This window comes from Carcharhinus amblyrhynchos, chromosome 31, assembly GCF_965287045.1.
Source record: "Carcharhinus amblyrhynchos chromosome 31, sCarAmb.v2.hapA, whole genome shotgun sequence".
In the NCBI taxonomy this organism is placed as follows: domain Eukaryota; kingdom Metazoa; phylum Chordata; class Chondrichthyes; order Carcharhiniformes; family Carcharhinidae; genus Carcharhinus; species Carcharhinus amblyrhynchos.
This window is the reverse complement of record NC_137354.1, coordinates 22,616,960-22,629,466: the sequence shown is the minus strand read 5'-3', so window position 1 is coordinate 22,629,466 and position 12,507 is coordinate 22,616,960. Positions and strand designations below refer to the sequence as shown.

The window sequence follows — 12,507 nt, the reverse complement described above, 5'->3', positions numbered from 1 at the left end:
GTCACACAAGTCGGCTTACATTGACACTGCAATGTAGTTTGTGGTGCCCTGCGATGGTCTATACGTGTTTCTTAAATCTTTATAAGCCGTTCGTTTTGCAGGAGGAATTTAAATACTCCTTCTGGAGGGGCAGCCTTCAGTGCTCCCCGCATTATCTGATGTGTATGTAATCTGAATCCACACACACACACACACACAAGTCACAGTGTGAACACCGATTGCGCAGCCGGCAGTTAACAGGGTACTTATTTTATTTTAACTGTCACCTATAGACAGGACTCCCAGCTTCGGTGCGTTTTATGGTGTAGGCAGGGCAGGTGAGATTGTCAAAGAAGACGAAATAATAAAGGGAATCGATTTTTGTTTTGGTTAAAAAAAAAAGTGCCCCTGAATGGGCGCTGCTGTAATTCCACAGGAGCAAGCCTGTGATCCCGGCGCGGGTTTGGATTGAGCTGGACGGCACACAAACGGCTCTAAGTTGCTGAAGCCTACCCCGCCCCCCCCCCCCCCCCCCCCAAATAAAAACCCAACTGAACAGCATTAGGGGGTCAGTCAGCAGACAGAACTGCTTGTGTGTGTGCCGTGAGGGGCCAGTTTTTATTTGGGTCCGCTTGAAGTGAACACTGGCACTTCTTTCGGGGCAAACAGGCCAGCGTTGAGATTGGACTGCTTATTCCCAGGGGCGAGTGGAGAATGTTTGCCCCAAACGGCGACAATGAATCATGCGTTCACGGTGGACCCAGTGACCCCGGGTCTCAGCGTGACACCTGAAACTTCCTTCTCCATCTATCCCCCCCTCCCCACCCCCCCACACCCCCATTGCGAATTGTAACGTGTTTGCTTTCCAATATTAGTAGACTTGCATTAACACCGCAATGAAGTTACTGTGAAAATCCCAACAGAGCGCTCACCTGGAATAATAATGATGTGTTTTTTTAACTCTCAAATTAAACTGCTGGAATATGAAAGAAAAACAGAAAATGCTGGAAAATCACAGCAGCTCTTGACACCATCTGTGGGGAGGGGGGGGTCACTTGACACTTAGAGGGACCTTGAGTCAGTTAGGTCTACTGTCTCTCTCTCTGTCTCTCCACAGTTGCTGCCAAACCTGCTGAGTATTTCCCAGCATCTTCAGATTAGAGGAACTTGGCTGGCAAAGTGCTGTGGTCCCAGCCCCAATTATTCGTTCGAAGACTCGCATTTCTCAGTGACTTGAGTTTCTCTGGAGGACTGTAAGTTATTTTGCGGCCGTTGCACTGTGTATGTGGTCAAGGTGTTGTGAGATTTCTTACTGTGGTCAGACCCACAGCTGACTGGAACACCAGTTGGATTAAAATCTGGGTTCGTCTTAAAAGTAAAATATTATTGGTTCGAAAGCCCCTTTTAAATTGTCCAAATACCTCTGCAGAAGGGAAATAAAACGGCGTAAGGTGATCAGCCCGTTTAGGAAAGACCTTTGTGAAGGGGGTCAGTGTTACACGGGCGCAGCTTTTTTATACGAAAATTCTTTTCGTAATTCCACCTGCCCCTACCAAACCCTGTGACAATTTACATAAACCGTGCCAAACTGGAAAGGTCTGACAAATCCTCCACGTACCCCCCCACACGCACACCTAATTTTACCCCATTTCTGACCTACAAGGGATTTAGAATCGAACTGATTCGCATTAAGAAGCGAAAAGTGCATTCAAGGATTCGGCGCGTCCCGTCAAAAGGAGCGAGGCAAAAAATAAAAATAAAAACGGGTGATGCCTTCGGTCTGGTGTTTGCGTTCCCTCGGCTGCTAATTTTGCTGGCTTTCCTTACCCCCTTAAGCACTCTGAACTCGTTTTATCTGCTGTGGTGCGCCCCCCCCCCCAACATTTCTCGGGCGACCCTATCCATAATTGTAATTGTAAAAAAAAGTGTGTGTATGTTTAAAAAAATCCATTGCGAATTGCTTTGATTTTATCATTCATTAACTAAAGCACTGGGGTTGTTTGAGGTAAGGATTTTATGATTGTAAGGGTTTTTTTTTAAATATATAAATATATCTATATTTATCTCCAATCTCTCATGTCTGCTCCGGTTGTGCTATTTTCATTATGTTTGCACTCTTTATTTTTTTTTCTCTCTCTCGCTCTTTCTCTGGCACCCCCTCACCTGCCCAAGATCTTGCTGACACAGCCGTGGCTGACGCGTAGCTGTCGGGAGATGTCGCAGGGTCTGACCCCCTGATGTGCAAGTTCCACTATCCGCTGTCTCACCACGTCGGGTAGGGGCCTGCCGTTCACAAACACTCCTCCCAGCTGATTCACACCCCCGTGCCCTGCAAAACACACACAACTGAACTCATCCCAGGTAGCACTGCAACCTGCAAAAGAGAAAAAAAAGGGGGGGGGAAAGAAGGTGGGGAGAGGGAGATAAAGAAGGGGTGGGGGGGCGGGAGTGGCACAAAAAGAGGAACCAAAATTATGGAAGAGGGAAGGAAAGGGTTGGGAGGACAGAAAGAAAAAGAACGAGAAAAAAAAAAATCGGAAGTATGGAATAAAGAAATTGCATATATGTGAACACATGTATTAAACATAGCGTTTCGCATTCAATTCACATTACATTAAATATTATTTAAGACTATTTCGTTTGCATTTATTGACTTAGCCTGCCTTTAAAGGAGAGCATATATTTATACAATAAACTAACAGCAGCTGCCATTCAAATTAATAAATCTAATGCAACATGACGCGGTGCTTTTCACTTAGCAGAAATATTAGACCCACACTTCTGACTCCTTTGGCAAAATGGGAGACTGTGACTTTTGTTTTAAAATACGGAGGGGATCTGCGTTCAACGCTTGAATTCGGTCCCGTTTCCATTCTCCAGCGGGCTGTGTTGTGTGTGTGTGTGTGTGAGGACAGAGAGAGAGAGTGTGTGTGTGTGTGTGTGTGTGTTAGACGGCGCAATGAGTTGTCCGTCGGGCTGTTATCTATGCATTAAGCGGCGAATTGCAAATGTGCAGAGGGTCTCCCCTGAGTTCGAGCAAGCCTGCTGAAGGTTCTTCTATCTGGGGTTCATCTCTCTCTCCCAGTTTGTGTGTGTGTGTGTGTGTGTGTCGCCCTTACTGGGGTAAATACTAGTTAAGAATCTCTCTCCCTCCCCCATTGCCTTTCTCAGAAGGAAAAATTAGGAATTTCGGTTAGGGGAGCGACAAGAACAACAAAAATAAAGAATTACAGAGCATTTTCAGATGGACATTGCGACTCACAATGTAGCACCTATCTATTGGCGTTAATGAATAGAACACACAAGTGACCTTCTGTACGAGGGATGCAAGCACTCGTCCCCAATTAATGAAGTGACTCAAATATTTACACTTAAAAAAAAACTTCCGTGTACAATTCATGTAAACTGGTCCTAAATAGTATATCCCTGTCTTGCGAGAGTTTTGTTTTTTTAAAGCGCCCACTGTGTGTTCTTTATTACAGATCCGCTGCTGAGCAAGAAGTGGGGGGAAACAGGAAGAATTATATCAAACGCCCCCGTTATGTTTACAAGCCCGCGTGTCCCAGAAACAAAAGCGACACGGGGGCTTTTCACGCCAGGGGCACGAGTGCCTTCAGGTTCCTGGTGTGGACCTTGTTCGGGCTGGTGTAGAAGTTTGTCCGTTCTAGTTGAGCAAAGGTGGGGTGAGGGTGGGGGGTGGGGGGGGGGGTGGTTGTTTGCCAGTTTGAGACAGTAGCTCAGTGATGTCAACCAAGTCTCAGTTGCCCTCGCACCGATGCAAACCCGGAAAATTATAAATATGGAATTTTGTTTTTGGAGGAGAGATTTTTATTTAAAAATCCAACCCCTCACTCGAATTGTAATTTCAAAGGTAACATTTGCAAGTTTCCCTGCCTTTATGGAAATGGAATTTCGGGCTAAGAGAAAAAAATTACTAAAGGGATACTTGTTTATTCCCGGTTACCCTCCTGTTTTCAGATATGTGTATCTGAAGTTACAGTCTGGCAAAACTCCTACCAGGCTCGGCATTAATAATTCAGCTCAGTTTTGATATCTTAGATTACGGATTATTTGAAGGCCGCATCATCAAGGGAAGATTAGGATAAATAATTTAGAGAGCTTTTACGCTGTAATATCTAGCGAGCCTTTCCATTAATATATATTCAAAGTGGATCGACCACAGAGTATGAATTAAAATGTCCCCCCCCCCCAGTCCTATCGAGATTAGTATGAATTACAAAAGTTATTTTGTTAATTAATTGTGGGACTACACACACACACACACAAACACACACATGCTGTCTCTAGCTGTGTATGTGTTACAGCAGTTGAGTCAATGTTTTGTGGTGGTGGGGGGGGGGGCGCATTTGCTGATACTGTGGGCCCCTACACGTGGTAAACAGTGAAATTAGGCAGCGGAGCTGGGCAAGACGGTAGATCTCCCTTCTCACACGGGAGAAGGTTGTTTTATTATGTTCCCCCACCCCTTTGCAAATTCAATCCCAAATGGTTAGCGACTTTAACAAGGGAGGGGGGGTTGGCTAAACAGCTGGAAGCGGAGTAGAAACAACCCCACTCCATCTCCAAAAAAAAATTACAAAACAAAACCTTTATGTTACTGACAAAGCGCACTTAAAGAGGAGCTTGGTCAATGTTAAAAAAAAACCCATCGGACATCGAAGCCGGAAAGCGGAAAGTTGAAAAAGGTTGTTATAAAAATATATATTTCTGATATACACAACTCCTGGGATCTTTAATTGCTAGGGCAATTACATTTTGCCTATTTAATGCTCTCCAAATTCTCACTGAATCATGCGCGGTATAAACATGAAATTAATAATAAACAGCAAATTTAGATAGAAATGTTTTTCCTGACTAGAAAGCGTTGTTGTCCTTAATATTCCCCCCTCCCCGTTATAAAGGGATCTCTACGCGTAATTAAATATATTAGCAATTATAAAATAGAGAGCTGGATTAATCTGCGCTCTGCGGGTCGAATATTTCACTTAAAATAGGTGTCAGAGAGAGGAATATAGAAAAGACAATCGCCTACTCACTGTGCATTGCTGAGAAGGGATCTGTTTTGCAATGTATATCCATGAGTGCCAACGCTACAGAAATGAAAGGCGCTGATTCCGCCGTCTCGACTTGTAATCGAACGCTTAGGTTAACGCAGAAAAACAGAACATTGACTGTAAACGACAAAAAAAAGACAAAAAAAAACTTTTCTCTATCTGTCTTTCTCTTCCCCCCTTTTCAGTTGGAGCGGCGAACTCGAGCAATGAAATGAATCCAGTTCGCCAGAAAATAAAAACACAACAAAAGTTTAAGTGTCTGGCGCCTCTTGTCCTCACAGTGCTGTGTTCGGAGAGATGGGGGAGCGGTCAGCAATCGGACAGGTGGCACGCATGTCCGTCCACTTTTCTGTAATGTTTTTGAAGCGAATCAGTCGGAAACCAAGGCTCGGATTTATAGACTGTTTTGGAGAGAGGGGGCAATGCAGAACGGCACACGCAGTGACGGGAAATGAGTGCGCGGATACGTCGCTTTTTTTTTTGGCAGTTTTCAATGTCCCTTCAACATTTTACACCTTGACTCCAAATCCTTCCTTTCTCGCCCCCTCCCCGTCCTCCTCCAGCGTGCGTCTGTGTCGGCTGTGCCTGGGTTGAGTGTAACAGGGCCGGTGTGCAGGACAGACGGGGAGCCCGCTTCAGCCCAGAGTGCGTGTCCCTGGTTCGGAGCTGCCGCTGCTTGGTTGCAGGTTTTGAAGTGAAGACTGGAACCCCGGGCTCTGCGTGGCTCCCTCTAAAACCCTGCGCGGATTCCAGCCACTCCAGTCCCCTTTAGAAAGATGGATGACTTGTCAGACAAAGGCAATAGATTACAACACTTTGTGATTCGCCAGCTCAGATTGGACCCCAAATGAGGAGGTCCCGTGATCCGCCACTCTGAGAGTCACCATTCGCAAACACATACACACACTCACATATACAGATACACACACTCACATATACAGATACACACACTTACTATCACACACACTCACATATACAGATACACACACTAACTATCACACACACTCACATATACACACAAACAGTATCTATCACACACACACTCACATATACAGATACACACAGTAACTATCACACACACTCATATATACAGATACACACAGTAACTATCACACACACACATACAGATACACAGACACAGTATCACAAACACACTCACATATACAGATACACACAGTAACTATCACACACACATATACGGATACACACAAACAGTAACTATCATACACACACTCATATACAGATACACACAGTAACTATCACACACACATATACAGATACACACAAACAGTAACTATCACACACACATTCACATATACAGATACACACAGTAACTCTCACACACACACTCACATGTACAGATACACACAGTAACTATCACACACACACTCACATATACAGACACACACAGTAACTCTCTCACACACACTCACATATACAGATACACACAGTAACTCTTACACACACACTCACATATACAGATACACACACACTAACGTATACAAATATACAGACACAGTAACTATCACACACACACTCACATATACTGATACACACAGTAACTATCACACATATATAGATATACACGCACTCACAAATACACAAACACAGTAACTATCACACACACTCACATATACAGATACACACACATATACAAATACACACACATAGTAACTCACACACACTCATATACAGATTCACACTCACATATATAGATACACACAGTAACTATCACACACACACATACAGATACACACACACTCACATATACAAATACACACACAGTAACTATCACACACACTCACATATACAGATACACACAGTAACTATCACACACACTCACATATAAAGTTACACACACTCATATATACAGATACACACAGTAACTATCACACACACTCACATATACAGATACACACACACTCACATATACAGATACACGCTGCAGCTATCCCATACACAATATACAGATATACAGACAAATAACTGTCAGACACGTTCACATGTACAGATACACAGACAAATACAAACACAAAGACACATATTAATAATCATACATTCACATGTACAGATACATAGACACACTCAAAGATACATTTACAACACAGACTTATTAACAATCACACACTGACATATACATATATAAATACATACAGAGAGAAACTCCTTAATACATACATTCACACATACGCACATAGACAGACAGTAACAACTAAGAACTATCACACACTCTCATATGTAGATACACACATATAACCACTGTAACAATCGCACACTCACACATACAGATCCATGCACACACTCAAATATACAGATACACACGCACAGACAAGTAACAATCACACACTCACATATACAGATATACACAGACAGTAACAATCAGACTCAAATATGGAAAGATACACAGACACAATAATAATCATAAACATATATATGTATGTACAAATACAAACGCATATACATAGATACACACATTCACATATGCATGCATACACAAATATACATAGACACATACATACACAAATAAACTTGGACACACGCTCAATCATAACAGACGCACATACATATTCAGGTATGTCCATACACAAATACAGAGACACACACTCACAGATACAGGTATATAGATAGACGCACATACCTACACACAATTACACGAACATTGATACACACATTCACATACGCGCAAATATATGGATACATATATTAACAAATAGATAAATATGTACACATACATAGACATGCACACACCCAACTAACCATAAGCACACTTAAGTGTACACACACACAATAAATTCATAATCTGAATTTCGATTTTATTCGGTGAATTTAATTAGGGAATAACCCGTTTGTGTCAAACGAGACGGAACGATAAGTGGAATAAATAGGCAGACCTCAGTCAAGAGCAACTCTCCAGAATATCTGTAACTCGTTTAGTCTCTGTGTCGCTGTATTTCCCTTCAACAGAGCATATGTATTCCTGTCTATTTCCAAATTGAGTTCTGCGGGAACAGCCACCGCTTGTACATCTGTTTGTTTAAAACAGATTGACTCTTTATTGCAATCAGCCACTTCCAAAGAAGGATATATATCACACGACAATTGGTGCCTCCACTTCCTGGGATATTGCCTGTATCTTGAATTCCATGTACCGGTGTAACCCGACACTTTTAACCCGCTTCCCACCGCGGCCCCGTTACTCCTCCACCTGATCTGCCCCTTGTATGTTGTGTACACAAGGTGGAATTAAACAGACATCCTTTTTTTAAAAATGTCTCTGAGGACATCAACCGATTTTATAAATCACATTTCACTGTCAGCCCCTGAAGTTTCTTTTTTTTTCGTATTATTAATAATAACGTTTGCTCTTAAGGTTTGACTTATCCCATGTGTTAAAATTGAGTGGCGCTTTTCCAGTTACATAGCGCGGTGAGTTGGACTCAACACAAGTGCGAAATTCTAAAACCCCTTTCAGAACTCGGTATAATTTTCCTGGTAGTTAATATGTGTCTCATTTGCTCTCTCGCGGTGTCCACACACCACAACATTTCAGCGGCCTACTGGTTCTAGAAATGATTTCTGGGTTTTTTTTTTCTCTGTTGCTCGGTTTTGAGAGATTCCACTTGGAATGTTGTTCCATTTCCCTGTGGAAGCGCCTTGCCTCCCACAGTTCTGTAGGTGGCGCTGGCTTTTAACTTCTCTTTCTCTCTCCTTCTCTGAAGTGAGATTAGCTTGATAAAAAGCTTTTTTGGGGTGAGTTCAAAGTTGGATGTGTTCAGAGTTCCTCCAACTCAGCGTTCAGTCTCCTGGGACACAATAGAACACTTTTATTTAAAAAAAAACCCCACTCCGGCCAACAGAACTTTGTTAAATCTCCCAGGGCATAAATTTGGAAGTGACTGAGAATAGAATGTCCCTTTGATCTGCTCTCAATCAGAGATTATTTGATACGAATATGAATATAAAGCTTGCTTGTTATATTGTATTAATTTTGCTATTTACTGCTGCCGCCCTTTTTGGACTCGAATCAATTTTCTGATTTCTTAGTAACAAATCATTTAATCTGTCATCGGGCTGCTTGGTTCCAAACGATTTTCTGTCACCGGGCGTTACATTTTTGGCAATTGAAATCTTTCTTTCATTTTTGTCGCCAGTTCTCTCCCTTCCTTTTACCTGCAGACCCTATTGCCATGGTTGGAGCAGTTTGAGTTAACTCATTCCCCTCCCCCCCCCCCCCCCCACCCAAATTAAAAAAAATCAAACTCCCGCACTTTTCCAAATAAACTTCAACTGATGCTACAGTCGCGCGATTCAGTCGCAACACAAGGCTTAATATTTGTGGAGACAATTTTGCAAGTAATGGAATGCAGGCGGGGAAGGGTTATTCGGGGGGTTTTGTTTTGGAAGGGTGGGGTACATTCTTAAGTGTTGTGATTGAGGAATATTCCTTGGAACACTCCCCCCCACACACACACACACACATACACAGATACACACACACAGATATACACAGATACACACACACATACACACACACATGCACATACACAGATACACACACACACAAATACACACACAGATACACCGACACATACACAGATACACACACAGACATACACATACACAGATACACACACAGATACACACATACACACACAGAGAATCACACATACATACACACACACACATACACATACACAGATACACACACACATACACAAATACACACACAGATACACCGACACATACACAGATACACACACAGACATACACATACACAGATACACACACAGATACACACATACATACACACACAGAGAATCACACATACTTACACACACACACATACACATACACAGGTACACACACAGATACACACACACACACACACACAGAGATACACACATACATACACGCACACACACACACATACACAGATACACACACATACACACACATACACACACACACACCTTCCAATATCTCTTTGCTTCTGGGATAAAAAGCAAGTGGGTTCAGATGCAAAAGTAACTGTTCGGCGTGTTAAATGCGAGGGAGGAACAGCCATTCTGTTAAACGGGCGAATGTGTGCAAATTCATTTGATATAGCGCAGGAGTTATTAAAGGTTTGACATGTTAATGGTGGTGGTGGTGGTGGAGGGGGGTGGAATCTGCAGAGAGAACCACCGCTGTCTCTTCAACAGTGAAAAGAGGGTTGCAAATTGCTGTTGTGAGGAGGGGGGGGAGGTGGGTGAGGGGGACAAGGATTTATATCATGAATCAACAAAAAAGGACAAATTAGGGCAATGTGGTGACATGATGCGCCACCTCTCTGCCGCAAATGACCCCCCACCCCCCTCTTCCCCTCCCGTGTAAACAGCCCCTCTGCTGTGTCCCGCTGGCTAGCACCGTTGAGCGAATTTCCACCGCTCATCCCCTTCCAAAAAAAAGTGATAACTTGTTTGATAAACCCTGGATGCTTGCAGCTTCGATTTCTGTATGGAAATAAAATCTCGCCCTGGAGAAGAGAAATTTTGTTTTTTTTTAAACAAAAGTGTCACTTTCTGGTTTCGTAGGCGAGAGTTTTGACAACAATCATTAGTTGTCCTGACCCCGTGTTTATTTTTCTTAACATACCGTTCAGAAAATAAGGTCAACTTTATAAGGTGATGATTTTTTTTGTGTGTGTGGCTGCTTTCTTTACACAGTGCGAGGTTGTGTTATTGATTGTATGATGATAATCTAAGGCAGGAATTAAGTGATTCCAAAAAAGGACAGTTCCCCGTATTAATGGCAAAGTACAGCACCACTCTTGACACTTGGGTCCCGGGGCAACGTTCTAATCCAAAGACAGTCAGTAAATTCGCAAGAAAATGCCTGGTCCGAACGAGAAAGGGAGATAAACTATTATTTGGGAGGCACTTGTGCCCATGTCCTTTGGATATCAGGTCCCGAGAAGCGATGGGAGGGGGTTGGGGGTGGGGGGGGGGGTGGCCTGGGGTGGGGAGATGGTTTAGTAAATGCTTGGCTAACCCAGTCTTTCATTAACCTATTTCACAGGAAGCACCCCCCCCCCCCCCGCTTAATTTACACTTCAAAGAGGGTGCGCCGTCTCGCCCAGCGGAAATTAAAGAAAAATAAACTTTTTTTTGGGTTGAGAAGGGGGGTTGCTTTGAGGGATGGGAGCCGGGGTAGGGGGGGGAGAGGAGTGGGGTGGGGGGTGGTTGGTTTGAATTGTAGAAAGCAACCCCCCCCTCCCAAAACACACACACACACACACACACACCATCTCCAGAGCCGAAGTCCATCCGTGTTTCACTGTACACACTAAATGTATGAGAGGCAAATCGCTTGATTATGTGTTTTACCCCTATCCCTCTTGTCCTCTCACTGTCTAACTCTATAATCGTGTTACGTGTAAATACACAGGGTCGGATTTGTCGCCTCTTGCTGTTTACACACACAGGATTAACCGTGACTGCATCGATACCTTTGATCTGAATTCAGTAACAGAACAGGCCGCTTCTAAAAAAAAGTTAAAACGCAGAACACGGGCATAATGATTCGGGAAGTATGCGCCTGTAATTGGATTTTGTTTTAGTGTGAATGTATTTTATTTTTTGCTCAGCTGATGCTCCCCATTTGAAACTCCCGCTGTAAAAGTGTTCCCGTAAATTACAAATCTTTTATCGGTGAATTACTTTGAACTTGCCACAATTTTCTTTTTGTCGGTTCTTCCTCCAACCCTTCTTTGAATGCATTGTATGGGTAACTCGCGGGGAGGATTGTGCCTACCTGGTGGTTCGCCTGTACAAACCGTGCACTGTTAATAGATAATAATGAGTATTTCAGTGTGAGGCAGAGCATGTGTGTGTGTGTATTTGCTGCGTGTTTGCATGTGCATGCATGTGTCTGTGTATGTATATGCGCTTGTGTGCTGTTTGTTTGTATGTGTCTCTATGTGTTTGTGTGTCTGTGTATATGCGATTGTGTGTATGTTTGTGTTTGCATGTGTGTGTATGCACGTGTGCGTCTGTCTCTCTGTGTGCATGTGTCTGTGTGTGTTTGGGCGTATATGTATGTGTGTGCACGCGTGTATACGTCTCTCTCTTTGTATGCATATGTGTATATGCGTATGTGTGTCTGACTATGTACGCACGTGTCTGTAAATATGTGTATATATATGTGTGTGCGCGTATGTACTTCTGCCTGTGTATGTGTGTATGTGGATTTGCATGTGTGTAATGGTGTTTGTATATGTGTGTGTAGGGAGCGGGTGAGGCAGGTTGATGAGGCACTGTCAGTACCCTGCACATTCCTGATAGTTAGGTGCGAATTCGGCCTGTGGATAAGGACGAAAAAAATTACATTAAATAAGCTTTATTGCATACAAAAGCATAAATACAAACAAGTGTATACATAGCCTTGGAGTGTCCCTATGTGTATGTGTGTGTGG

General features: G+C 43.1%; 1 protein-coding gene across 10 annotated transcripts in view; it reads right to left on the bottom strand.

Moving 5' to 3' along the window:
• The window catches only part of pax2a (paired box 2a), a 262,939-nt gene extending 257,128 nt beyond the window's left edge, over positions 1–5,811 (bottom strand). For 2 of the 10 annotated variants that reach the window (XM_080215854.1, XM_080215853.1), the window contains exons 1-2: positions 5,037–5,811; positions 2,143–2,353 (exon numbers count right to left, since the gene is read on the bottom strand). In XM_080215854.1, coding sequence (XP_080071980.1) covers positions 2,143–2,353; positions 5,037–5,079 — 254 coding nt within the window. In that variant the 5' untranslated portion in view covers positions 5,080–5,811. The remainder of the gene's footprint in view (positions 1–2,142; positions 2,354–5,036) is intronic. The other 8 variants (XM_080215852.1, XM_080215856.1, XM_080215858.1 and 5 more) reach the window with 5 other exon arrangements.
• Between the last annotated feature and the right edge of the window lie 6,696 nt (positions 5,812–12,507).